Source organism: Entamoeba dispar, genomic scaffold (genome assembly GCF_000209125.1).
Source record: "Entamoeba dispar SAW760 scf_1105229457759 genomic scaffold, whole genome shotgun sequence".
Taxonomy (NCBI): Eukaryota; Evosea; order Mastigamoebida; family Endamoebidae; genus Entamoeba; species Entamoeba dispar.
This window is the reverse complement of record NW_001852853.1, coordinates 1-9438: the sequence shown is the minus strand read 5'-3', so window position 1 is coordinate 9438 and position 9438 is coordinate 1. Positions and strand designations below refer to the sequence as shown.

General features: G+C 22.8%; 3 protein-coding genes across 3 annotated transcripts, besides 31 other annotated features; 2 read left to right on the top strand and 1 right to left on the bottom strand.

Annotated features, from left to right (window-relative positions):
• Positions 1–61: 61 nt before the first annotated feature.
• Positions 62–283: a sequence feature (AT_rich).
• Positions 284–293: 10 nt separating this feature from the next.
• Positions 294–375: a microsatellite.
• A 15-nt stretch (positions 376–390) lies between these two features.
• Positions 391–448: a sequence feature (AT_rich).
• A 1-nt stretch (position 449) lies between these two features.
• Positions 450–603: a microsatellite.
• Positions 549–682: a microsatellite.
• Positions 683–821: 139 nt separating this feature from the next.
• Positions 822–842: a sequence feature (AT_rich).
• Positions 843–876: 34 nt separating this feature from the next.
• Positions 877–912: a sequence feature (AT_rich).
• Positions 913–915: 3 nt separating this feature from the next.
• Positions 916–987: a microsatellite.
• A 347-nt stretch (positions 988–1334) lies between these two features.
• Positions 1335–1355: a sequence feature (AT_rich).
• A 70-nt stretch (positions 1356–1425) lies between these two features.
• Positions 1426–1489: a microsatellite.
• A 22-nt stretch (positions 1490–1511) lies between these two features.
• Positions 1512–1543: a microsatellite.
• Positions 1544–1553: 10 nt separating this feature from the next.
• Positions 1554–1734: a sequence feature (AT_rich).
• A 1-nt stretch (position 1735) lies between these two features.
• Positions 1736–1921: a microsatellite.
• Positions 1797–1973: a microsatellite.
• A 2-nt stretch (positions 1974–1975) lies between these two features.
• Positions 1976–2108: a microsatellite.
• A 96-nt stretch (positions 2109–2204) lies between these two features.
• Positions 2205–2255: a microsatellite.
• Positions 2256–2301: 46 nt separating this feature from the next.
• Positions 2302–2452: a microsatellite.
• Positions 2453–2456: 4 nt separating this feature from the next.
• Positions 2457–2756: a sequence feature (AT_rich).
• Positions 2481–2780: a sequence feature (AT_rich).
• Positions 2781–2829: 49 nt separating this feature from the next.
• Positions 2830–2967: a microsatellite.
• Positions 2968–2970: 3 nt separating this feature from the next.
• Positions 2971–3022: a microsatellite.
• Positions 3023–3064: 42 nt separating this feature from the next.
• Positions 3065–3162: a sequence feature (AT_rich).
• A 38-nt stretch (positions 3163–3200) lies between these two features.
• Positions 3201–3385: a microsatellite.
• Positions 3384–3561: a microsatellite.
• Positions 3562–3813: 252 nt separating this feature from the next.
• Positions 3814–3874: a sequence feature (AT_rich).
• A 36-nt stretch (positions 3875–3910) lies between these two features.
• EDI_137800 (neutral alpha-glucosidase AB precursor, putative) lies at positions 3911–6526 on the top strand (the record flags this gene model as incomplete). The annotated part of the gene is made up of 1 exon (XM_001733689.1): positions 3911–6526. The coding sequence occupies one exon, from the start codon at positions 3911–3913 to the stop codon at positions 6524–6526; it is 2616 nt and encodes an 871-aa protein (XP_001733741.1).
• A 137-nt stretch (positions 6527–6663) lies between these two features.
• Positions 6664–6721: a sequence feature (AT_rich).
• Positions 6722–6752: 31 nt separating this feature from the next.
• EDI_137790 (uncharacterized protein) lies at positions 6753–7349 on the bottom strand (the record flags this gene model as incomplete). Its single annotated transcript, XM_001733688.1, has 1 exon — positions 6753–7349. The coding sequence occupies one exon, from the start codon at positions 7347–7349 to the stop codon at positions 6753–6755; it is 597 nt and encodes a 198-aa protein (XP_001733740.1).
• A 122-nt stretch (positions 7350–7471) lies between these two features.
• Positions 7472–7509: a sequence feature (AT_rich).
• Positions 7510–7529: 20 nt separating this feature from the next.
• EDI_137780 (uncharacterized protein) lies at positions 7530–8153 on the top strand (the record flags this gene model as incomplete). Its single annotated transcript, XM_001733687.1, has 1 exon — positions 7530–8153. One exon carries the CDS (start codon positions 7530–7532, stop codon positions 8151–8153), a length of 624 nt encoding a protein of 207 aa, XP_001733739.1.
• Positions 8149–8204: a sequence feature (AT_rich).
• A 312-nt stretch (positions 8205–8516) lies between these two features.
• Positions 8517–8740: a sequence feature (AT_rich).
• A 257-nt stretch (positions 8741–8997) lies between these two features.
• Positions 8998–9022: a sequence feature (AT_rich).
• Positions 9023–9438: a repeat region.

Here is a 9438-nt window from a genome sequence, read left to right as displayed (position 1 = left end):
AATAAAAATGTATACTTACATTGAATCAAATTTCATTTCTGATTCATTTATAATTCAGAACAATTTATCATAAAATGATATAAAATATAAAGAAATATAAATGAATAATATAGAATGTATATTTAATTTAATTTTTATTTTTTATTTAAGAAAAAATAATAAAAACTATTATTTTATTGATTCAATTTATTTTATCCAAATAACAATAATAGAACATATATTATTAAATTTTATTATAAATAAGAATATACAAATTGATTATTATGATTTAATAAATATAAATGGAGAAGTGTTAAATTAAAATATAAAATATAATAAATGAAAATATTTATCAATAAAAATGAATAAATTGAAAAGAAGAATAGAATGAAATAATCATGATATTGAGTCAATAATTAATTAATAAAATTGAATATGAATATTTCATAAAATACTAGATATTTATATTGAATATAAATAAGAATAATAAATGATATAACAATAATAATGATAAAAAGATAAATCTAATATTTAATAATAAATTTAAAATAGATAGAATTCTTCATGAGAAAATAAAATACATTAATAAACTAAAAAAAATAAAAGTAATTCTAATAATAATAAATTAGATTATTCAATAATGAATTAGTAAGAATGTTAAAAGAATAAAGATTATAAAACAATATGAAATGATAAAAAATAATAATTATGAAAATTTTGATGAAATAATATGGATATTATGAAAGTGAATTTAGAGAAGTATTTTATGAACAAGGTTATGAAGAGAATGAAGGATCTCAAATAAACAAAAAAAGTAGAGAATTCAAGAATTAATGAAATACAAATTATTAATTTTTATTAAAGGAGTCTTATTTAGAAAGTATAATGAAGAAATTGAAATAAATATTTATCATTATAAAAAAATTAAATTATGAATATTTTATTTTTTTATTTTTATTTTTTTTATTTTTATTTTATTTTATTTTTTTTAATCTTTTTAATTTATTTATTATGTCAAATTCTTCTCCATCTCCTCATTCTTTTAATTCTCGTCTTCTTCAAAGATCTCTTGAAAGATATATTCTTCACAAATTCTCTAATTTTAATACTAATTTAGACACTTCTAATAAAATCTTTCTTCAATTATTCTTATCAAAATCTTTCCTTCTTCTTCTTCTTCATAATCATAATGAATATCGTCTCAATCATTCTTTCCGTTATCCTGTCTTTATTCATTATAGACTTCTTCTTCATTCCTCTATTTCTCTTAATTGATTTTTCTTTTATTTCTTCTTATTTATCATTTAATTTCCAATTACTTCAACCTTAATTATCATATTCACTACTTAAAATCCTATAATTTTTTAATTTTAAATCTTACTTATCTTCTTTTTATCATTTTCTCTTTCTTGATTTAATTCTTTTCTCAAACTCTTATGTTTTTATTTATTATTATTTATTATTATTTATTATTATTTATTATTATTTATTATATTACTTATTTATTATTTCTTTCTTTAATATCTAACTTATTTTTTTCTTTTTCTTTTTCTTTTTTTTTTTTAATCTTTTTGTTAATTATTGTATTATCATAATGAAAAATTTATCAATTATAGAATTTAAAGAAGATATTATATAATTATAGTGTTATTGTTATATTCTTCTTAAAATGTTTTATAATCATTGATTGTTTTTTATTCTTTTATTTTAAAAATAAAAATATAGATAATAACTTAAATATTGAATATTTAATTTGTTAATTTTATTTAAGTTTTATTTCATTTGAATTATTTGTATTGATAAATTTGATTTCTTCATTTCTTATTATATTGAAATTTATTATTATTCTTTTCTTTTTTCTTATTCTTTATTAATAATTTATTATTATTTGTTATTGAAATATTTAAAATATTATTTTATTTTGTTTATTTTTATTATTTTAATTGTTAATGTTTGTTGTTTGATTTTATTTATTCATTATTTGTTTCACTTTTCCTTATTTCTTTATTCATTCTTTTTCTTATTTCATTCTTTTATTATTAAATTTATTTTGTTTTTCTCATTTCTTTATTTTTATTTTTTCTTTATTTTTATTTTTTCTTTATTTTTATTTTTTCTTTATTTTTATTAATTACATTTTATGTTCAATCATTTGATTAAAATTAGTATCAATTTTTAATGTTAATTTACACAAATTAAACTTTATTGTTGTATCATTTATAGAGTTATTTATCATTTTTATTATTCTTTTCTATTTTTTTATTCTTTCTATTTTTTATATAGAATCATTTTATGTATTAAAAGAGTATATTATATATCAGTAATATAATGATAATAATTGAAATAAAAAAATGAATTAAATAATATACATTAAAGTAATAAATATATTAAAATAATTAAAATTTGAAATTATTATAAACAAATATTGAATAATTAAAACTTTAACAATATTATTAAAAGATAATATAAAATATATCTAATATTTAATGAAAATAACTTATATAATTATTTATGTTTATTCATTTATAAATTATTTATTATTAAACATTCTTTTATGAATTTAATAATTAATATATAAAATGAAAATATAAATCAAATTAATAATATCACAAATTGTATATAAGAAGAATTAATAAAATATTGTTATAATTATTCAGATATTCATAATCTATCAATTTATGAATATTCAAATTATTTATTTTAAATCAATTAATCAAAAAAAAACAAATAATTCATATATATTTTAGAAATAATATTTTGAATTGATTATATATTAAAAAGAAAATAAATGAAATTAATATCATTTAGAGTTATTATGATATAAAAACTCATTGTTTATTATTAGAATTTAGATAGAAAGAAGATAATAAAATAACTGAATTAATTAAATTGAATTATTGAAAAAAGAAATTAATTAATGAATAGATTTATAAAATATGATAAAAGAAATTAAATAAAAAGAAATTAAATAAATATAATGAGAATAAAGAGAAATAGAAAAAAAAACAAATAAATAAATAAATATGATTATTAAATATATAAAGAATATATCCTATCATTATCATTTAGATAAATGAAAATGATGATTTATATTGAAAAATTATAAATAATTTTAATAGTTATATGATAAATAAAGAATAACAATTAAAATATCAAATAATTATAGAAAGAAAATATTATAATGAAGTAAAATGATATATGAAAATTTATCAAATCTTTGTTTAATGAATTCATAATTCAAATCTAATGAATTATTTATAATCTTCAATTATTTATAAAATAATATAACTCATATATTATTAAATTATATTACATTAATGAAAATTCTTATTGAAATACTTGATTAATAGAATATAATTAGTATAAATTAATTATTTAAATATTTTTATTCATTTGTTAATTAATTTTTCTTCTTATTTCTTTTCTATAACTTTTATTCTTTATATTCTTTATATTCTTTATATTCTTTATATTCTTTATATTCTTTATATTCTTTATATTCTTTATATTCTTTATATTCTTTATATTCTTTATATTCTTTATATTCTTTATATTCTTTATATTCTTTATATGCTTCTTGTTAAAGTTAGGGTAGACGCATCATGTTTCCATGCACATCCTTGTTAAGTTCTTGAAAAGCTTGCCTTCCATTTCCTTAACTTCCCTCTAAAAATTCTTTTCTTTTACCCCCGTAAGGGCAAGCAAGATGTTAAGCTTGCTAGAACAGATACTACACTTGATCAAAGCCATAAAGGCCGAGAAGGTGTTTTCTTTCTTTTCAGTTCCTCCTTTTATATCCTTAGGGTTTTCTTTTCCCTTTTTTTATGAGTTCTGATATATATTTATAACTTTTTTATATTAGAACAAATATTATATTATTTTGTTAAAAATTATTCTTTTTGTTCAAGAAACAAAAAAATAACAATCAGAAATGCGTCTTGTGAGTGTTTTATTTTTTATAGTTCTAGCTTTTGCTGTCAATCATGATAATTTCAGAACGTGTCAACAAACTGCCTTTTGTCGTCGTGCACAAAACACAAAACAACAGTTTCTTGTAAGTGGTATTATTAAACAAACTGAAACGTCCATTACATTGGGCATAAGAAATCCTACTGAAGGTACAACTTTTGAAATGAGAGTAAGTGGAATTGCAAATGGTATTTTCAGAACTAAAATGGTTCATGTTGGTGGTGGTGTTAAGTTTGATCGTTATGAGCCAGAGATTGGTCTTGCATTAACTGAAGATGGAATTAAAGAAGTTCCAATCGTTATTGAAAAACAAAAAGAGAGAGTGATATTAAAGAATGGTCAAAGCGAATTAGATATTGATTTTACTCATCTTATTATGACATTAAAAGTTAATGGTTTTGTGGTATTAGTTGCAAATGATAATCAGTCTTTACGTTTCGAAACTGGAATAAAAACAATTGAAGGAAAAGAAGTTGATGGTGCTGGTGAAGAGGAATTCGGTAAATTTACTGATAAAAAACCTCATGGACCAGCTGGAGTGTCTATGGGGTATACATTCCCATTGTCAAAGAAGTTTTTTGGAATTCCAGAACATGCCACTGATGTTGTTTTGAAATCAACTGGTTCTGATGGATATAATGAACCGTATCGATTGTATAACACTGACGTTTTTGAGTTTGAGTTAGATTCTCCTATGACATTATATGGATCTGTTCCAGTTATTTACTCTCTTTCTCAAAACGCAGCTGGTATCTTCCATAACAATCCAACTGAAACTTATGTATATGTTGATGGACAAACTGTTAAATTTGTTTCAGAAAGTGGGATTTTGGATGAATTTTTCTTACCAGGACCAAAGCCAATTAATTTAATTCAAGAATACCTTCAGTTAACAGGTACTGCTCCAATGATTCCAAAATACTCTCTTGGGTATCATCAATGTAGATGGAATTATATGAACCAAAACGATGCTAATGAAGTTATCGAAAAGATGGATGAAGCATCAATTCCATTTGATGTGTTATGGCTTGATATTGAGCATACTGATGATAAAAGGTACTTTACTTGGCAACAAAATAAATTCCCGGCACCAAATGAGTTAATAGATAAATTAAAGAGTGCTGAAAGAAGGCTTGTAACTATCGTTGATCCCCATATTAAGAGAGATAAAAATTATTATGTCTATAAAGAAGCAGTTGATTCTAATTATTTAGTTAAGAGTTCGGATATTAAAAAAGATTACGAAGGGTGGTGTTGGCCTGGCAATTCTGTTTATATTGATTTTATTAATCCGAAGGCTAGGGAATGGTGGATTGAATTATACAGTTTTGAAAAATACCAATACTCATCACCATACTTAATGATTTGGAATGACATGAATGAACCATCTGTATTTAATGGGCCAGAAGTTACTATGCCAAAAGATAATATTCATACTGATGGAAATAAAACCTATGAACATAGAGATGTTCATAACATTTATGGATTGATTTATCATATGTCAACATACAATGGTTTATTGAAAAGAACTAATGGAGTAGATCGACCATTTGTTTTAAGTAGAAGTTTCTATGCAGGAAGTCAAAAATTTGGAGCCGTTTGGACTGGTGATACTGACTCTACTTGGGAACATTTAAAAACATCAGTTGCTATGACTTTAAATCTTAATTTAGTTGGTATATTACAGTCAGGAGGAGATGTAGGTGGATTCTTCCATGATACCGAAGAAGAGTTATTGATTAGATGGTATCAAGTTGGTGCTTTTTATCCATTCTTTAGAGCACATGCTCATTTAGATACTAAAAGAAGAGAACCTTATTTGTTTGAAGAAGAGAGTAGAAGAAGGATGAAAGAGGCAATTGAAATGAAATACTTATTGATAGATTACTGGTATAAAGAATATTTTATGTCTATTCGTAATAAAGAACCATTACTAAAGCCATTATTCCTCATGTACCCAGAAGATGAAATGACTTATAATATCGATAATGAGTTTATGGCAGGAAATGACATTATTGTAACTGGTGTCTTTGAAAAAGGATTAACAAGAGTTAATCAATACGTTCCAAAAGGAATTTGGTATGATTGGTTTACAAACACCCCTGTAAAGAATGGATTAAGAACAGTTTCTGTTACATTGGACTCAATTCCAATTATTGTTCGAGGAGGAAGCATTATCCCAGTTAAGGAACGTAAGAGAAGAGCATCAGAATTAATGAAGTATGACCCTATTACTCTTATCATATATGCCGATGAGAAAGGAGAAGCAGAAGGATATCTATATTCAGATGATGGACTTACAACAAAACAGGACCATGTTCTCAGTAAAGTTTATTTGAATTCCAAAGGAATTTCATGTAAAGTAATAGAAAACGAGAATGGAACTTCTATTCCCTCAAGTAAAGAAATCATTAAAATTGTAGTAATAGGAAGTGTAAAACCCAAATTTATGTTTAATGGAATTAATAGAGTCAACTTTGATGAATACAGAACTAACCAATTAAATGAGAAAGGGTTTGTTATCAGAAAACCATCAGTAACAATGGACAGTAACTGGACTATTAGTTTCTCTGAATAATTAGTGGATATTTTAATTAAAAAGGATTTAGCATCAGTATTAAATATTTTATTTTAGTGAGAATAGATATTGAATTATTCATAATATCAGTTTAAATAGTAAAAACCACTAAAGTGAATCATCATTTTATTGATTTGTTTATTTTTTCAAATTCATAAAAAAGAACAAAAAAATAAAATTAAAACTAATTAATTAGATTTGTTTTTTTGTTTTCTTTTCTCTCCTTTTAAAGGAAAAGAAACACTATTCCTAATAAAAGAATAAAGACTGACATTGAACCATCAACCTCTGAATCATCTAATTGGACGCTAGAACTCAATTGCTCATAACTAAAAATACCACCCTCAGGTTCGTCATTAGTAAAGATAAAGTCATTAAACATCACATTAGTATCTTTCTGATCGTTTTTAGTGATTTTAATTGTATCAACATCTGTCTCTCCAAGAGATGTAATGTCAACAACTACTCTATTCCATTTTTGAGGTTCGAGAACTTCTGGTTGAAATTCAAGATTTTTAAGCCAATGAGAGCCTAATTCAATAGTTATTCTTAAATTACAAAACTGATCTTCCCAATTCAAAGCAAAAGTTAAATATTTATAGTTTTTAGCTATAATAGGTTTATCTCCATGAAGATTTAAAAAAGAGTTAGCAGCCATTTGTGTATAAAGAATATATCTTCCATCATATTTCCCTGTTTGTGAGGCAAAGCAAGTTGATCCTTTTTCATACCAATTATTCTTAAATGTTCCATCAGAAAAAACAGTGTAATTTGCTAATGCAACTGAAATCACACAAGCAAAAGCTATGTACTGTGTATTCATTCTTTGAGACTAATGACTCTTTCTCATAAAGAACGAGTTTAAATACAGTATTTTTTCGTTTTGTTCTAATCAAATGATAAAGATTAAAAAGTTCTTATAAAGAAAGTCTAAATATGTTTATGTTTTATATTACAAAAATATTTTAAATGAAAAAATAAAAGGGTCTTCAAAAAAAGAGTTATGGTAGAAAGTTCACGCCTACTCGTTGTGAGAATTCTCTATAATACTTTTTTTACTCCCATTTTGAGAATTGTATTTGGTCTTCCAACAAATGGAGAGCCTAGGTCAATAGTCCCTCAATACTCACCAAAAATTGAGTACCTAATATTTGCAATCTCAAACGCTATCGTTATTCCGTTTATTACTATTACCACGTTTAATGCTATTGTGCCTAAAAAGTATTCTATTAAAGATTATCTTTTATCATATTTTCTAGGTATTATTTCTACATTCATTATTATTACTATTTCACGTTCTGTAATTATTAATGATATATTTGCATTATCAATGTGTTGTATTGGATTTGGTGTATATGTTGCACCATTATTTATAATTGGGATATACTCATCTTATGAAGAAATGATAGAGAGGCATTTGTTTTTAATACCAACATTTTTCACAGTGTTTATCTTTTTTATTTCTTGTTGTCCCTGTGCTCTAGACAATCCACTACCATGGAAATTTTTTCCAACACCATCTTTTATCTTGTTTCCTTTAGCAACAGTGATAAGTGATTTATATTCATTATTGTATGTGCTGCTTATTCACAAAGATGAAAAGAGAAATTTGATACATGAAGTTTAATTTTTTTTAATTATTTCTTTTTTTTATAAAATAAAAAATTAATATATTTTAGTTGTAAAGGCCCCGTAGCACAGTCGGTAGTGCATCGTACTTATAGAAAAGAGAAATGCGAGGGTCGCGGGTTCGATCCCCGCCGGGACCATTTTTAAATTAATTTGAAATTCAATTAGGTTTTATAATAATACTTTTTTAACTGCAACTTAAATTAAACTATAAGAACATTTAAGAAGTTAAATAAAATTATTTTCATAACAGGATGTGACTTTTCATTCCTATATCGTTCATGTTTAAAAAAATTATGACAATTGGACTCTTATTTATACAGTTTGAGAGGTAAGATGTACATAACTAAAAATGAGAATGAATATAAAACTTATAGTTTTTAATAACATTATTATAATAATATTTTATAATTGAAAATTGTACTTTTTGTTGAAGTATATGAAAACAAGATAAAAATTATAATGAAATAGTTTAAATAACAATAATAAAAGGTGTTGAAATTAACTATTTCATAGTTAATTATAATAGTATTAATATTATAAATAATTATTATTTTATAATAATTTATTTTTATATATATTAATGGTTTATTTCAATTAAATTTTCTTAATTCGTATTATTACATTGTGTTATACTCATTAATTTGTCTTTATTCTCAACTTTCATTATTTTCAATTTTATCATCAGTTTGTCACTGACTGTGTTAATGGTGTATTCTTATTTTCAGACTGATTAATTAATAAATGACATAGATTTCATTTGTATTACCTTGTATTTATTATACTATACTTTTTTATTCATAAAGGAAGTAGATTTAATTAATAAATGTAACATTCCTTACTTATATTAATTATATTAATATTATTAGATTTTTTTTCAATTAAAGAATACAACAATTTATATTGTGTTTGCTATTAAATAATGTTCTTGAGTATTGTAAAGAAAAAGAAACAAGGTATAAACTTCAAGAACGTACAAGAGAATGAATGTTATTGGTAATAAAATGTATAATAAAAATGGTAAAAGAAATCTTAAGGAAAAGGGTTTAGAAAGAGAAGGATGCAAGGAAAAATAAATAAGAAAAAGAATGAATGAATAGAATGATAATAAAGATAACATCAATAATAAACATAGAGTATTAACAAATAATGAAAATAAAGTGAAAATAAGAAATAAAATGAAAAAGGAGAATATGAAGAAATAAATATAAAATATGTGTAAAGAAAGTAAATGATGAATAGAACAAGAAGTAAATTCAATCAAAATCTAGAAAACAGAGAAA